At 41.8% G+C, this 19045-nt stretch overlaps 1 protein-coding gene across 1 annotated transcript in view; it reads right to left on the reverse strand.

The window, feature by feature from the left end:
- FOCAD (focadhesin) overlaps positions 1–19045 on the reverse strand; it is a 1081710-nt gene that overhangs the window by 535515 nt on the left and 527150 nt on the right. Inside the window, exon 21 of the mRNA XM_069239095.1 lies at positions 14896–15017. Within this exon, the coding sequence (XP_069095196.1) occupies positions 14896–15017 (122 nt within the window). The remainder of the gene's footprint in view (positions 1–14895; positions 15018–19045) is intronic.

The raw sequence follows: 19045 nt of genomic DNA on the forward strand, positions 1-19045 counted from the left end.
GTGTAAGGTATTGCTATTACAAAACCGAACAAGTGCCTACAGACTATGTAAATATGACACTTCCACACTGATAGTAAGCTCTGTTTCTAAATACCTGTCAGCAGCATGGACAATTCGTAGCAGGATTATTTTAGACCCTAGTCTACTGGCTGAAGAGAGGTCCAACAGCTAGTGGACGAGGATTTCTAGGCAGTTAGGGAATTCAAATAGAATTATCTGTGTTGATTTATTTAGGATACCAGATTTTATTCTTGCCTGTGTTTTTAGCGGATTTTTTTTTTTTTATCTAAACCGATTCACAGTATCTTAGCATATAGCACTTTGTAAATGGTAAGATTTAATTCCCCTGACCAATTTATTTAAGACATGAGACTAACTCCATGCTACCCTTTTAAATGCCTGGTTCTCAATTTTCACAAGTACGAAGTATTTTACGTAGTATCATAAATAATTTTTTATGTATAACTAGCTCTAGAACAGTCTTTATAGGTATCATTAGTACTGATTTGGTATACTATTTGTCTTAAACCGATTCATAGTATCTTAAGTACATAGCACTTTGCAAATGGTAAGATTAAATTCCCCTGAATAATTTACTTAAGACATGAGGCTAACCCTATGGTACCTTTTTAAATGTTTGGCTTTTAATTTTCACAAGCTTGAAGTATTTTATGAAGCATTATGAACTACTTTTTAAGTATAATTTGTTCTAGAACAGTCTTTATAGGTTACATTAGGAAAGATTTGGTACACTATCTGTTTCTTTTTTAAACTGTCCTGGTAAATGGTATTCAAAAAGCTAGGAGACACCAACCGAGGAGTACAATCTAACATTCGGTCCGTCGGACAAGTAGTGTATTATTTGTTATTGCTTTTCCCTTTCCGGGATGGTTATGATCTCTGTATTTTGCTGTATGTATGGTTCATTTTTATGCTTTTTAATGGTCTAATTTTAGACCGAATAAACTAATATATAATGTGAGCCTGATATATTTATAACACGCTTTCCTAATTTAACCAAAACGTATGCCAAAATATGCTTTGAGGCGTGTGCTTGTGCACCAGATTTTCAAATAGTGTTTTGGGGCAGTTTCCCTAAACAACCTTGCTGTGTGCATTGTTTCGCACCTTCAAGTAACAAACATAAGAAACCTCCTCTGAAGTGGTCGCTCACTCGTGACGTCAGCTCCATTATCATTTGTTTAACATATTTTGGCTAAGTTTAAATTCAGATTCAAGTTAGTATTTATTGTTGCGTACTTAAAACACCTTGCGCTTTAGTGCCACAGATAGGGGTAAATGAGCTCTATATAAGCACTGCAATACAATACAACATCTAAAACAAAATAATACAAATTATCAGAAAACAGGCCCTAAAAGAAATACAGAAGCTGAAAGTATAGTAAAATGCCCGTTTCTCATTGTTCTAATATCTCACAGTACATTTAAGCAGAAAAAAAGACACTTAATAGCTGCATCCATAAATTTGACAGTAAAATCAGTTAATTTGAAATCAGATCCACTCAAGGCAAATTTCAAGAACGTTGCCAACCATTTAGTTTCAAAAGGCGGCTCTCCTCTTACAGGCCAGGACATATCCATAAATAAGAGCTGGATAGTTTTTGCACTGACTGCATCAGTGTCCTTGCATTATACACCTTGACTATGAAAGGAAAGTAATAAATAAAACGAATTTGCAAAAACTGCTACCTAATTTGCTTCGATAAATAATATGCAAGACCTTCTTAACAGAGCTAGCAATGTGCATATTTCGTCCATTTCGTTACATTAAAATCCTCAAAGCCACTTAAAAACGAGATCGTTTTACCTATGGTTTTACAATTGAAAGATGCTGCATGCAGTGACATGCAAGCAAATCCTTCACTTAAAATACCCATGGATTCCTTAAAGAGTTATCCCTGTGGAATTATTGACACAAACTTTGCCTAAAGATGGTTTCCATTGTAGATTGAATGGTATAACACCAAAGAATATTAATAACAGAGCAGTTTAAATTACAATCCGATTTGAGATGGTACACTAGCCTGCACAAGTCTATAATTAAAGTAAGTAAAATGCATTGTCTACATCACCAGCATTACAATCAATACAACCAAACTCTAAGTAAGAGGTGGCATTAACTTGGCCTGGATAAATGACAAAACTGGGCTAATATCTAGGCTGTGTAAGCCATTTTACAGCAGTCTCTTGGCATAAATCAGAGAATTTGGCGGTTTTTAAAATGCTAAATGAGACTTATGAGTTACGTATTCACCAATCCATACACCTAAATATATTTTTTTCCCTGCCCACCACGTTATTCCCAGTGTACCAGCAGGTTATTTTTCATAGCCTTATTCCAAAAAACAACAATGCAGTCTTGCAAATAAGTAGCAGTGTGATCCACAATAATTGTATGATTGTGTACTAAAGAATACGTAGGGGTGTGAAAACAAATATAGGTGGAGAGCTGTCAGTTTTGTTGACTTACAAGCTGCAAATGTTAAAACTGACTGATTTCCTGTTTAGTCCTCATTTACAAAGGTGATTTCAGCCCAGGATAACTTGGACGCACATTCCCCGGCACACTGAATGATTGGCCCAGAGCAGTCTCAGAGGAATGCTCCATGCAGACAGTTTGTCCCACAGGACATCATGACATCTGTGCCCCTCTGTCAAAAAACACAAGAACTGTTGTTTGCCAACTAAATGTCTATGTACCGCACAATCCAAAACTTCTCCTTGTACGTTGATGTAGTGGCAATCTTCAAAAGCTGGTAGCCTTCAGTTTCACATTTCACATTGACTAATGATGATGATGTTTGTTTATATGATGCTGTCTGTTCGGTTGGTGCCAAATGCATTTTGGTCTTATGTATTTTCGTCGGTGAACCCGAAGGTTGATCACCAAAATGTATTATACGGCTCCAACCATGGCCCGAGGGCAGTGGAGGACGATGACCAATACAGGAGTCTTTTTAAAAGTCTTTGTTTGGTAAGATGAGCGTGATGTACTCCCGTACTGCGCGGGTGGGATGGATTGGCTCTTGACATCTGAGTCTCAATCCAAGTCAGAGTCTCTAATGGATGAGGCTGTGCGATGTACTACTTCTCCCTGCACATGCTCTTCTCCAGAGATTTCGGGTGTATCTTCTGTTGACTTGAAGGCCATTTCTAGTAGGCGCAATCTTCCGTCCCAGAGAGTATTCTTCGATCGAAACGATCTACAGGCGTCGCAGGTCTCTTCTCTGTGTTCCGGAGACAGAGACAGATTACACACCAAGTGTTGGTCGGTGTAAGGAAACTTGAAGTGACACAGAGGACAGAACCAAATGCAGTTCGTTCCATGCCATCAGCCTCTCATTCTTCAACTAAAGTTTGTCAAAGTAGGCCCAAAAAGGGCATGGATGCCCCTAAGGGCGTGAAATCGATCCCGACCATATAAATCAGATTGACAAAGTACTGAAAACGCCATCAAATACTATAATGACGTTAAAAGAAAGGTAGAATAAGGTTCAGAATATACCAAACTGAGATTCACCGGATCGTGAGGAAACCTGTCCGAACCCGGTGGCGGAAAGAAAACAATCTAACAAAGGACTTGACGTCCATGCGCAGTATCACCGAGAGATGGAGTCACTTGATCTCATGACTCGAAAATATTCTTAAAAGAAAAACAGCTTGTAACACTCTGAGCCGAACACTAGCTGCCGGACTTATGCAAAGCATGTGTATCTCCAGCTACACATGACATTGAACATATATATAAAACCTATTTGCGGTCACCACTGGGTAGTTATAGATAGGATTATGTTTCTATACAAAAAGCGTTTTTTTTTTTTTACTTGCCTATATCTTTGGCACCGCTTCACATTCCTTTATCCATAGGGACTTTGAACAGCGATAGCGCAAAAACTACTTAACGGAATGACACCAAGTTTAGAAGGTAGGTCCTGGTCAAGAAAAAGTGCTTTTTTGTTTTGATGTAATTTTGTTCAGTAGTTTTTGAGAAATTAAAGAAAATCCAAATTTGTATATATAGGGACGCAAAGGATTTGCGACCCCTAACGATCTTGTGCTGAGATCTGACTGGCTGATAACACTTCAACAACAGAAGCTGGTGAAGTGTTGCCAGCCATCTTGAGACTCTGCTTCAGCTGAGTCCCCAAATAAAAAGTAAAAAAAAAAAAAAAGGGGGGGGGGGGGGGCAAGGTACGAACACCCTGACCTCTTAGCTCTGGTGGGACCTCTGCAGGCCTAAAAAGCATTTTCTGTTGATTTTACGAGCGGAGACGCAGTGGATCAACCAATCTGCTCGTAAAATCACAAAAAAACTAAGCACGGCCTCCGGTGCTTCGTTAGTCTAATGCCAAGTACTGTTTTTTTTTTGTTTTTTTAAAGCACAGGAGATGGCTCCTGGACCCCCCCTCAGGACCCTTTGATGGCTCTGGGGACCACCACCCCCCAGGGCCAGCTCCTGCTATGTCCCGGGGTCCCCACGGGATGCAAACACATTGGGTTTTGACACCAGGACCTTTAAAGCAGGTCCTGCTGTCAAAATCCGAAGCTTTAATTTCTGTCCCCTGCATGCGTGCAGGGGACAGAGATGAAATGCTTCAACAAGCAGGGAGCTGCTGTCAAAGCAGCTCTGTGCTGGCTGAAGCACTGGCACTGCAGAGGAAGGCAGAAGGCTTCTCATGCAGTGTCAGGTAGCCAGTAAGGATATTATTTAAAAAAAAAAAAAAAGAAAGGGAACACAGGGGGAGCCCTTGAGGGCTCCCTCGCGATCCCACATAGCCCGTGAAGGGCTTTATGATAAAAATTAAAAACATTTATTTAAATGTTTTTTTTTTTTACAAAGTAGGAGCCATGGGAGAACCCTTATGGGCTCCCGCAGCAGTCCCTACTTTTTTAAAAAAAATTTTTTTTTCACTACAAAGCCCACAAAGGGCTAAAAAAAAAAAGTATGTATATATATATATATATATATATATATATATATATATATATATATATATATATATATATATATAAAAAAAACATGGCTCAGTGTGAAGGAGCTATGGGGGTTCGAGTCCAGCTGGACTCGTTTTTTTTTTTTATTACTTTTTTTTTTTTAATGTAAATACATTAAATACATTTTTGGGTAAATCTTACAAAAATATCTCATTCTAAATATAGGAGATATTAAATATGAGATATTAAAGCCAAAAAAAACTCTCTCTCTCTCACACGCACACACACCCACTCACAGATCAACTGACACCCTCATGCAGCCACTCAGAGACCCGCACATAGACTGACGCACTTACTACAACACTGATGTACGCACTCTCACACCCAGGCAGACAATCTGACAGCCATTCTCACCCCGAGGTACACCCTCTCACATCTATTCTCACACCCAGAGAAGCTGCTGCTAACACCTGCCGCGCACAGCAAAAGGGCGGTGCAGAGCGTGGGTTTGGGTGGTTGGGGAGTGTTGGCCGCAGGGTCTGGCTTCAGGCCAGGTCTTGTGGGCAACCTTCTCTGCGTATGGATGAAGGACGTGCATGGCTGGATGCTTATAGGGGGTGGTCTCAGGCCAATCGCCGCAGCGCATGGCCAAAGGCAGAGTGCTGCGGTTGCTGGATTAACGTATAGTAATTAAAATTAATATACGTAAAAAAAAAAATAACAATCACTGAAAAAAACAAAGGTTACATGGACATTATAGGTAGGTTCTGAAGTTACTCATACAAAACCGTAGAAATTCAGCAGTCATAGGCACCTCAGCTAACTATAACTGGCGCTCCCGTAATGCACTGCTTATGACCTCACATACTACATCACTCATGACATTGCCAGTGACATCACTGATGACATCTCATATGCCATCACTGATGACATCATCCACACAGTCATACACCCACTCATTTGTTGATACAAACTGTTGTATACACACACACCTAATCACATACTTATTCAGAGATGCACAACATTAGTGATATACAGACATTCTTTCAGTCAAACAGCCACTGACACAACCACTCACTACTAACTGAGGTATTCACAGACTCAAAGGGCCATATGTACGAACACATTTTCCCATTGACACAAAATGGGAAAAAACCTTTGCTACATCTGGCTCAGTTACTTACACACCCACTCATACATCCACTGACACACTCACTAATACTCCATGCATCACATTAATAGATCACTATTCTAGTGACACATCCAGTTAATCAGCTGTAGAAACACTGAAACACGCACACACTCGCCTATACAGTCACCAACAGTCACTGACTCATTATTACAGTCACTTACACACTCAATCACTCAACTGTACAACTCTCAACACACAAACTCACTCACATGAACAGGCACTTACATAACAACTCAGTCGCCCATCCAGCCATTCACACAGCCACTCACTGACCAACACAAGTTCTCACACATCCACGCTCTACCCACTCAGTTTACGATACAGCTACTCATACACCCACTGCCTCTTGCATACAGTTACTAACACAGCCACTCAGTTATACTTACAGCCACACAGTAGGTGACTCACTACGTCACTCACCAATACAGTGATACCCATTGATTTACCCAGACAACCACTCTGGCACCCAATCACTCACACATGCAGCCACCCACAGACCCAATCACTAAATTTAATGCAGCTGCTCACACAGTCACTTGCTCACCTATGCAGCAACTTACACATCCATTCAGTCTCCCAATCAGCAAATTATTCAACTACTCATTCACCCGTACACACACACACACACCCACCAACTCACACATCGATACAACACTTGCAGTCACTGGATGATGGCGTCAGTGATGTCATTTGAGATATCATCAGTGATGTCACTGACCATGTCATGAGTGATGTAATATATGAGGTGATAAGCAGTGCATTATGGGAGCGCCAGTTATAGTTAGCTGAGGTACCTATAACTGCTGAATTTCTATGGTTTTTGTACGAGTAAATTCAGAACCTAATTAGAACCTCCATGTAACCTTTGTGTAATTTCAGTGAATATATATATATATTTATTGAAAATACCAAAGGTTAGAAACATTATAGCTAGGAAATAAAAAAAAAAAAAATGCACTTAAAAAACCAAAGGTTACAGGGAAGTTATAGTTGGGCTCCTGCCATGTACAGCTTTTCTTCAATAATCTGAGTGGTAATGTTTCATTTACATTTTTAATGATTTTATAGAAGTTGTCATGAGTGCTGCAACATCTGGGTTAATTAGCAGTGCATGGCGACGGTGTGAGTTATAGTTACCTCAGGGCACAAGTTATAGTTACATGAAAGAACTCTAATTATAACTGCTGAATTTCTATGCTGTTGTACGAGTAAATTCAGAACTAAACTATAACGTCCCTGTGCCCTTTGGCTTTTTTAGTGAATTACGATTTTTTAAAACAATTATATTTCCTAACTATAACGTCCCTGTAACCTTTAGTTTTTTTCAGTAAATGTCTATGTTTTCTAAGCTATAACTTCACTCAGTTCTGTAAGCATAAAGTATGTGAGAAGAAACAATAATGTTAACGTCTGTCCCTCTTCCAAAGCTCCAGCTGTAGCAAGTAGGTATGTCACAGCTGGCTGTGCATGTAAAATTTAAATCGATGGGCGCATTAGGCTGTATATTTTATCGCATTGCCATAAACTGACATACTCTGCAATGTGGAAAATCATCCACATTTTAGAACTTAGTGGCATATTTACAAGGAAGTGGCACATTGGCTCTGATGCGCCTGCTTCCTTAAATCAGTCCTGCGTCCCCCCTTAACGACAACATGGTAGTGCTGTATTCACAATACAGTGCACCATGGCGCATATTAGCAAAACAGCATACATTTTGTTGATGCTATTGTGGCGCTTTGCTGGGCTAGTGCCAAAAATGTTGATGCTAATCCAGCAAAGCTCAGGTAGGCCCATAGGAAATAGCCGAGCGTCACTTTAACGCTTGCCCTGGACAGGAGTTAAAAAATGATGCTAGAATGGTGCAGCGAAATCTTGTCAATTTCACTGCGCCATTTTTTGGGCCTCCCTGTGGGGGAACATTCCCCTTGAATACATTATACCAGGCTCAGGTATAAAGTGGTGAAATGGTTTACAAAGTGGTGCAATGCTAGCATTGCGCCACTTTATAAATATGGTGCAGGATGGGGGACTTGTTAGCGCCGCCATAGCGTTAAAAAAAAAAATCACGTTACGGCGGCGATAAGGGACAGAAGGGGCTCTAAATATGCCCCTTATTTTTTATAAAGTGATTTGTAGAGCTCACCTTCCATTCCTAAGCGCTGTTGGTTTTAAGATCTTAGAGTTTATTGTTACTAAAATGGGTGCAATTTCTGTTATTTTTATGTTTCCCTCCTCTTCCTTGCTTGATTTTGTTCGCTTGAACGTTTCACCTAGTCACTGAAATGCCACTCACAATTATACTGAAGTTATGAAAATGTTACACATAGTAATCTGAAACCTTGGCAGCTATGGGGACCGTAAGGGGAGCCTTAAGGCCTTCCCTGCACATGCAGCTTCCTACATGGAAAAGCAATTATTTCCTCTGTTTGCCTGACCACATCTCTGCGGGCAAGCAGACAGAGGAAACCTCCGTTTTGAAGACTGGAAATCTGTTTGCCAGCTCTCCCTTCATTGGACCAGAGTGTTTGCTGTGGCTTGGCTTGAAAGCTTCAAAGCTGCCACCAAGTCACAGCAAAGAGCTATGCCCTGGGGCTGGGCACCCGGGACATAGCAGGTGCCAGCCGTGGGGGATGGCGGTCTTTAGGGCCATCAGTGGCTCCATGAAGGGGGCCCCCCTCCAACACACAATAGCCCCGGGGGAGGTGGTGGTCTCCGAGGCTGGGCGGCCATCCCATGGTAAATTTCATTCAGGCCCGCGGAGGTGGTGACCTCTGGGGATTGGATTGGAAGGAAAATGCAAAGGAGAAGTTGCAACCGTGACCAAGGTCCCTGAAGGTCCGAAATGCGTAGGTTGTAATCAGCCCATTAAACTTTCACTTGCACAAATTGCTGTGAGTGCTGGTGCGTTCTTACTTAGAAGAGCATTCAGTTGTGTGTGTATATGGAATATGTCACTTACCCAATGTACATCTGTTCGTGGCATGTAGTGTTGCAGATTTACATGCTATGCATAGCTTCCGCCATCTAGTGTTGGGTTCGGAGTGTTACACGTTGTTTTTCTTCTAAGAAGTATTTTTTTGAGTCACGGGTTTGAATGACTCCTCCTCTCGGTCATAGTGCGCATGGGCATAGACTCCTTTGTTAGACTGTTTTCCCGCAAAAGGGGGTAGGAAGGAGTGATAGAGTGAAAGAATGTAAATGTGCTATAAAATAATAAGTAAATAAGATGTCCATGCAAATGTATATACGTATGTACAAAATAAGAACTGCAATGACTACAGGCTTCCGGGGAGGAGGGATGGTGCATGTGAAACTGCAGCACTACATGCCACAAACAGATATACACTGGGTAAGTGACATTTTACGTTCAATGGCATGTGTAGCTGCAGATACACATGCTATGCATAAACTAAAAAGCAGCTGCTCTTCCCAAAAGAAGTGGTGGATAGCCTGTAGGAGTTGAAGTTGTTTGAAATAATGTTCTTAGTACAGCTTGGCCAACATAGCCTGTTGCTTTGAAAATAAATCCACCCAGTAATGCTTTGTAAATGTATGTGGTGTAGACCATGTGGCAGCTGTGCATATGTTTGCCATTGGTATGTTTCCTAAAAATGCCATAGAGGCCCCTTTTTTCCTAGTGGAATGAGCTTTAGGTGTTACCAAAAGTTGTCGTTTTGCTTTGCTGTAACATGTTTGAATACATTTAACAATCCATCTCGCTAATCCCTGTTTAGAGATAGGATTACCTTTATGTGGTTGGTGAAAAGCAACGAAAAGCTGTTTAGTTTTTCTAAACTCTTTTGTTCTAGCCACATAATACATTGGAGCTCTTTTAAGGTCAAGAGTGTGAAGGGCTCTTTCAGCAGTTGAATCTGGCTGTGGGAAGAAGACTGGCAATTCCACTGTCTGGTTAATTTGAAAAGGTGATACAACCTTTGGTAAGAATTTTGGATTGGTTCTAAGTACAACTTTATGCTTGTGTACTTGGAAAAAAGGTTCCTCCAGAGTGAATGCCTGTATTTCACTAACTCTTCTTAATGAAGTAATTGCTACTAAGAAAGCAACTTTCCAAGTTAGAAATTGAATCTCATACGAATGCATGGGTTCAAATGGTGGCCCCATTAGTCTTGTGAGCAGAATATTTAGATTCCAAGCAGGAACTGGTGGGGTTCTTGGTGGAATAATACGTTTTAGTCCTTCCATGAAGGCTTTAATAACTAGAACTCTAAAGAGAGAGGTATGTTGTATAGTTTGTGAATATGCTGATATAGCAGTAAGATGAATTTTAATAGATGAAAAAGCTAAATTTGCCTTTTGCAAATGAGGTAGGTATGATACGATATCTTGTATAGATGCTGTAAGTGGGTCAATATTTTTAGATTGACAGTGATAAACAAAAAGTTTCCACTTGTTAGCATAACATTGTCTAATTTTAGGTTTGCACGTTTGTTTGAGCACTTCAATACATTCCAATGGAAGATGCAATTATCCAAATTTTATGACTTCAGGAGCTAAATCACTAATTTGAGAGCACTGGGATTGGGATGTCCAATTTGACCTTTGTTTTGTGTTAACAAATCGGGTCTGTTTGGAAGTTTGCAGTGAGGTACTACAGACAGATCTAGGAGTGTTGTGTGCCAATGCTGTCGTGCACACGTGGGGCCTATCAGTATCATGGTGGGAGAAGTTTGTTGACCAGAAAAGGAATTAGTGGGAGAGGGGGAAAGGTGTAAGCAAATATCCCTGACCAGTTGATCCACAGAGCCTTGCCCTTGGATATCGGGTGTGGGTGCCTGGACGCAAAGTTTTGGCATTTTGCGTTTTCGCTTGTTGCAAAAAGGTCTATTTCTGGTGTCCCCCACCTTTGAAAGTACTGGTGAAGTATTTGAGTGTGAATCTCCCATTTGTGTATCTGTTGGTGTGTCCTGCTTAGCAGGTCCGCTAGCTGATTGTGTATTCCTGGGATGTATTCTGCTAGTTAGTAAATATGATTGTGAATCGCCCATTTCCAAATTGTATGGGCCATCATTCCCAATAATTTCATGATAAACCTTACTGGGTAATGTTGATTTGACTGCATTTGTGTTATGAGGTTTTGAAAAGCTTGTATCCTTTGTGTATTTCGACAGGCTAAGGCTTTCTGTGTATTTAGAATTGCATCTAGGTAAGGTTGAAACTGTGCTGGTTGTAGATGAGATTTTTGGTAACTGACAGTGACCCCTAATATGTGAAGGGTTTGTATCATGTATTGAGTGTGTTGCTGACACCGTATAATAGTGCTCGACTTTATTAGCCAATCGTCTAGATAAGGAAAGACATGTATGTGTTGTTTTCTTAGGTAAGCTACTACTACTGCTAGACATGTTGTGGATACTCTTGGAGCTGTTGTTATGCAGAATAGTAGAACTTTGAATTGGTAATGCTTTCCTGCTATCACAAACCTTAGGTATTTTCGGTGACTTGGATGTATGGGGATATGAAAATACACAGCTTTGAGATCTAATGCAGTCATGTAATCTTGTTTTTGTAGTAGTGACATGACGTCCTGCAGAGTTACCATGTGAAAGTGTTCTGACAGGATAGATTTAGGGTTCTGAGATCTAGAATGGGTCTGAGAGTGCCATCCTTTTTGGGAACAAGGAAGTATGGGAGTATACCCCTGTTCCGTGTTGAGATTTTTGAACTAATTCTATAGCCGCTTTTAGTAGTAGTGATCGTACCTCTCGTTGTAACAGAACGTTGTGTTCTGGGGACAGCTTGTGATAACAAGGAGGAATGTTTGGAGGGATAGAAATTAATTCTGGGCAATAACTATTGCGGATAATTGAAAGTACCCATTGGTCTGTGGTGATATTTTGCCATTGGGAGTGGAACTGCTGTTGTCTTCCCCCCACAGGAGATGTGTGGGGTTCTGGTATGCTAAAGAAGTCACTGTTTTGTTGGAGTGGTAACACTTTTTGAGGTCTAGAATTTTCCTCTGGCTCTGAAGTGTTGGCCTCTAAAAGAGCCTCTAAATCCCCCTCTCTGGTATTGTTGTTAGCCTGGTTAGGCTGGGAGGTAGAAGCATCTGTAGATTGGGGCTTGAATCCTCCACAATTTTATTTTTTTACGAAAGGAGGTGTTGTGTATAGGGCTCCCATTGCTTTAGCAGTGTCTGAATCTTTCCTGAGTTTCTCGATTGTGGTGTCAACCTCGGGACCAAACAGGTGTTTCTTGTCGAATGGCATATTTACTACTGCCTGTTGCATTTCTGGTTTGAATCCAGAAGATCTTAACCATGCATGTCTGCGTATGGTTATAGCAGTATTTACGCTCCTAGCTGCTGTATCTGCAGCATCAAGAGCAGACCTTATCTGGTTGTTGCTTATTGCCTGACCTTCTTCATCAATTTGTTGAGCCCTCTTCTGATGTTCTTTCGGCAGGTGTTGTAATAATTCCTGCATTTCGTCCCAGTGTGCCCTATCATATCTTGCTAGCAAGGCTTATGAATTGGCAATGCGCCATTGGTTAGCTGCCTATGTAGCTTGCCTTAAGCATCAAACTTCCTGCTTTCTTTGTCAGGGGGAGGGGTATCCCCTGACGATTGGCTATTGGCCCTTTTTCTGGCAGCACTGACGACAACAGAGTCTAGTGGTACTTGATGTGTGATGTAAGCTTTATCTGTAGGTGCAGGCTTGTATTTTTTATCTATATGTGGTGTTAAAATCCTAGCCTTAACAGGTTCTTTAAATATTTAGTCTGCATGTCTGATAATGCCAGGCAACATTGGTAGGCATTGGTAACGTGAATGCGTGGAGGATAGTGTATTGAAAAGGAAATCCTCTTCTAAAGGCTAACTATGCATAAGCACTCCATGGTACGCAGCTGCGCTTGAAATGCGTTTATGCTGTTGTATCCTCTGGTGGCAAAGGTTTGGAAGGATAAAGGTCTGGGTCATTTAGTGGTGTGGGATCTGGATCACACAGATCCCAGGGATCAGCTGTATCACCATGCGAATAAGTGTGTGAGTGTGTTGGTGAAGGCAATCGTGGTGGGCTAACTGGTGGTGGAGAGAAATAAAGTTGTGGCGGAGAATTTTGCAAAGGTAATGGCTTCTCCTTCCTTTTAAAAATCTTTGCTGGTGGTGGAGCAGAATCAATATGTTCCTGAAAAGCCAACTTTCTTTTTGTTTGTGGAGGAGGTGCAGAAATGATCCTTCCAGTCTCTTTGTGGATATGAATACTTGACTGTTTTTCATCCACGATCTCAAGAATAGGTTGAATGTCAGCCATCAGAAATATATTCTGATGTTTATGGTGATTTAGAGGACTGTTCATCAAATGTCTTTGAGCTCTGCTTTAATCGGCTCGAAAGTCCTTGTTCCTCTCTATATGAATATTATTTCGGCTCCGAAGTTGGCAATTTTTTCGGTTCCGAAAATACAGCCTGTTGTTTTGGATCCGAAGCAGGACATCGTTGTTTCTACTCCGAAGAGTGTGGATGTCGGCTCGGCTCGGATGTGGAGCTTTTGATAGATTTGCTTTGCTCCAGTATCGAAGCCAGTGTGGCCTTTTTCGGCGCTGAACTCGAAGGTCAGTCGCCGATTATTTTCTTTTGGGTCGAACCATGGCTCTCTGGCAGTAGTGCACCCAAGGTCTTCGATGGTCTTTTAGTACTGGGCGTAGGGGCAGTTGTACTCACATGCGGAGCTGCAGAGATGGGTTGGCTATCCAATTCCGAGTCTTCTTCTGAGTCGGTGTCCTGAATGGAAACTGCCATCTCAGCCTGTTCTTCCTCCACGGTGTTGATGTATTCTGTAGTCTTGGACGCCATTTCCAGTATTCTGGCTCTCTGGTCACACAGTGTTTTCTTCAACCGGAACGACCGACAGGCTTCACAGTCTTCTTCTCGATGGTCGAGAGAGAGACAGAGAATACATACCACGTGTTGATCTGTGTACGGAAATTTCGCGTGGCAGTGAGGACAGAATCGGAATGGAGTCCGATCCATCATGCTTTGGCGTGGTAGGCCTGAACAGGCCCAAGTTGGGCGTTCGTGCCCAGAAGGGAGTAATCTGGATTTCGACTGTACTATCGGCTCAACTATAGATGGAAACACGATCGAAACAATACCGACGGTCAAAGAAAGCTATATAAGGTTTCCGAATCGAAAATCTCAGAGCGAAAGGAAACACGTCCTAACCCGACAGCAGAAAGAAAACAATTTAACAAAAGAGTTGTCGGTGCCCATGCGCACTATGACCGAGAGGAGGAGTCATTCGATCCTGTGACTCGAAAAAAGACTTCTTTGAAGAAAAACAACTTTGAACACTCCGAGCCCAACACTAGATGGCGGAAGCTATGCACAGCATGTGCATCTGCAGCTACACATGCCATCGAACATATATATATATATATATATGTATGTATATCTATATCACGTGAGGACAGAAGAAACAAATGCTCACCGTGTAAGTAACCTCATGGAAATTTGCAATTATCATCAAAAAGGAAACAGAACTGTCTTCTTAATTATTATATCACATAATTCAGCCTTTTTTGTTTTGGATTTACTCCTTCCATCTAATTGAATATTCACAGATAACTGTAAAAGACCTCAAAGTAGCCATTGAATCTCCATGTAACATATATTTGTTTAGGGGCCATCAGGCAGTTGAATGTCACTAGGCAACAGCACAAAATGGAAATTAAAGCCAACAATTCTATATTAAAATGAAGGCAAAACTAACTGACAGAAGTACTAACCTCATGGATAAGAGCTGTCAACATCTGCTGATAACTTCGCCCCCTGCTGGCCAGAAATCGATTAATTGGTCTGCCATCTTTGTCGGTTTGAATCGGCAAGTCATAGCAAAGCAGCATTCCAGCTATAAATGAAAACAATGCAAATAAACTATTTAAGGCATATGCACAATACGCCATGATTTGTACAGTCAAATGTATAGACGTCCCCTGCCTAAACTCAATTATTTTAGACTGTAAAAGCGCACTCCACACCATCTGGAAAACTATGTAATGCAGAAAGCTGCACAAGTATAAAGTTACATTAGGTAGGCTTGCTTTTTTCAGGATAATTTTTCTTATCTTAGGCAAAAACATTTGCTCTGCTTGTGGTAATGTGGTATTCAACAGTTGAACGCACTGTAGTTATTTACATTGCAGATAATTATGGTAGTAATTTGTTAGAATCTGTTAAGCTGGGTCAGTCAATCAGACATTTCATAGCAGTCAATGTCCTGACGACTTAAGGTCGGAGTACTTACAGTTAGGTCACAACTAAATGAAATAGAACACTATGATCTTTATTATGAAAGCATTCACCATTGTTCCTCATTCAACATTGACAAGGTGATAAATGGAAAATGTCATCGGTACAACTCCTTTTCCAGAAGAGGAAAGTATGACCGGCTGGTGAAAACCACTCCACTATATTAGCGTTGGTGATAGAATCGTAATGGTGGTAAATTAGACAATTTAATTACAAGAAAATAAGATTTCCACAAAGCTACTTCTCAATAATGTTAAAATGATCTGCCCTCCTGGCGTATAGGAAGGTAATGAGCATTACAAACACAGTTAATTACACAAATGTTATTTTGCTACATGATTCTTGTCACTTCAATTTACACTTACATTTTTGGCCAGTAGGATTTCTCTTCTTTTTTATATCCGGGATAAATATTTACTAACAGTGGGAAAAATATTACTGCTAAAAAGCACAAAGAATTTTCTGCCTGGGTTACCAGCAGTAGTACCACACCAGTTTGGGGGTGGAGATATAACTTATCATGGGCGGTACTTCTTCCAGAATAAGGCATTGTTACTGTAGGTGTAACATTTCTTACATTTTTTCTTCACCAGGCTCCCACTCTCAAAATATCAAAGTATCTACTGTAACTGGGACCACTCAAGAAAGGAAATCACACTTTACAAAAGTGAGACTCCCAATGAAAGTATCCCGATTATCTATAAAATGCACAGGTGATCGATCATTGTTTTACGTGCAGAGAAATAAACACTCTTTTCAACTAGGGTGATTAGAATTGAGCACTAGTAAAATCACTGAAGCTAAAGGATGCTCTCAGCAGTGAGAGTTGAGTCCTGAGAAGGCAAATACACTAAGACGATAAATAAACGAGCGTACCCTTCTCACATATTTTTGATTTCGCCTATAAAGAGCATGACCTGTCTCTGTCACACATGTTTACAAAGAGTGGCCTTACAGCCAGCCCAAGCTTGTCATCTGTTAACTTCACTCTTATTTCCTTTGACCTAGTTTGTCACAGCATGTGGACATCATGTCCTATTCTTGTGTTTGGCCCTCACCTGGAGCACGGACCAAGTACTTGTAACCATCTACTGCTCCCATTTTAGAGCTACTTTTTTCTGTCTTCGAGCACCCCATATGAGTGCTTGTGTTTTTAGCCTGGCTTCCATATCCCGGTCCATGTAGCTTCTATTCCCTCCCACTCATCACCCATCCATGTTGCTTCTTTTCCCTCCCACACTCTACCCTGTACTGTACGCCACTGCATTTTAGTCCATGTCAACGCACTTTACAACAATGCACTCTACTCTACCCCTCTTTACGCCACTGCACTTTAGGCCACTCTACTACATTTTACGTCACTCTACACTACTGCACTCTGCCTCACACTATGCCACTGCGCAATTCGACAATCTACTCTCAACCATCCCTACTTTGTCACTGCACTCTACTCTAAACCACTAAATTTTAAGACACTACTCTGCACCACTCCTTTCTACACCACTGCACTGTACCCCACACGACTATACTCTAGGCCACTGCACTCTGCTCTGCACCACACCACTTCACTCTATCAAACTCTACTCTGTACCACTCTACTCTAGCCCACTGTACTCTATGCCATTCTACTCCACACCACTTTATGCCACTGCACCTTATGCCACTGCAATCTACAACATTCTACTCTGTACCACTCTACACCATTGCTCTCTAAACCATACTACCTTTAGGCTACTGCACTCTACACTGCACCCTGCCCCACTCTACACCACTGTAATCTACGTCACTGCACTCTACACCACTGTATTCTATGCCACTCTAGTCCATTCTGCAGCCCTCTGCTCTGTACCACTGCACTCTACACCATTTTACTCTACTTCGCCAACCTCTACACCACTGCACTTTACTCCACACTACTGTATGCATCTGCACTCTAACCCACTCTACTATACGCCACTGAACTACTCTGAACCACTCTATGCTACGCCACTGCACTCCACACCACTATACACCACTCCACTGCATTGTACAATGTTCTACTTTGCACCACTCTATTCCATGTCCCTGCACTCTACACCTCTACTCAATGCCACTGCACTCTATGCCACCTCCCTCCACACCAGTTCACGCTACTCTATGACAGTCCACGTCACCTCATTCCACTCAACACACTGCATCACTACCCTACTCCACACAATGCCACTCTACCCCACCCCACTTCACTCTAGGCCACTCCAAACCACTCTACGCCCCTTTACTCTACATCATGCCGCTCCATGCCCTAGTTTACCCCACTCCAATCTGCAGCACTCTACTCAACTCTACTCTATGCCAATACACTCTACACCACTGCACTCTACACCGGTTCACTCCACTCTATCACTAGGCGCCACTTCACTCTACACTACTCTATGCCATGCACTCCACTTCACTCTATTCTACTCTACTCTGCACTGCTGTACAACATGGCTAAATGACATTGGCAAAGCTAATAGAATTAATTTTGCCAATGCTTGTCTAACTCTGCTTCCCTTACTCCCCTGCACCTGGTAGTATACAGGGAAGCAGCAATAAAATATTTCATCTCTTGGCTAAAAGGGTCATTACCACAGGAGGGAAGCAATTCTTGTACTGTGTCAACACCCACCTTGGCCTCTCAGCTCTGATTGGCATCAAATTTGACAAAAAAGAGTTCTTAAGCCTATGAAGTGCACTTGTAAATTTCACATTTCAATCCACTAGCTCAGATCCCGATCTGCCAGATAACGTCCCAAATCTTGCAAATAAATGTAATATTCTATATAGAAATATGAGTAGCAGATGGCCAATGGAATGCTTTGAGCTTCGCTCTGGTGGCCACTCTGAACACCCTGCATCACCCTGGCATGGGAGGGCACTGTGAACCCTGAAAAGACATTGCCCCTAAACAGGAACGGGCCCTGAGCAAAGTCTGGGACAAATTCTCTCACGAGCACAGAGATAGAGGCTGGCTGAGTTAACTGCTACAGAGTGGTGAAGATCCCAGTTACTGCTCCCAAGACATACACACATAATCAAGCACTGGAGTGACTGACGGACCGGCCCCTGAGGTGGACACCTGGGGCAATTGTGAGCCTGGTGGCACTCTGGGTGAGGTCCTTCAACATACTGTGTTAAGATTACATTTGAGGCAGTTATGTTGTATTAGGTTCTCACTGTGGTTTGGGCGTGATGGGGAAACAAAAGTTGGTTGGATGACAGGATTTTTACCCCGGGGGAGTGGAGAGGTGGTGGGAAGTTTTTAACTGTACACTAAGCGCATGCAGTGCAGGAGAGGTAGCACATACAGTGAATAATGTTCTGACAGACAGGATTGTTGCCTTCAGTTAGTACTGACAGATGGGGAGTCCTTCAGCACAGACACTCACATTAAACACGCAAAATGGCTGCAACACAAGGGCCCTCATTAAGGCTAGCCACATGAAATGTAGGTGGCCTTAACAGCTACAAAAAATGACGCAGGACTCATGCCTTCCTTAGGCACCACAAGATAGGGATAGCTATAATACAGGAGACACACTTGACAGACGAGGAGGAGGGGAACTGAGGAAGAAACTGCGTGGTCAGCTTTTCATCTCCATGTACTCC

The sequence above is a fragment of the Pleurodeles waltl genome, chromosome 1_2 (assembly GCF_031143425.1).
Source record: "Pleurodeles waltl isolate 20211129_DDA chromosome 1_2, aPleWal1.hap1.20221129, whole genome shotgun sequence".
NCBI lineage: Eukaryota > Metazoa > Chordata > Amphibia > Caudata > Salamandridae > Pleurodeles > Pleurodeles waltl.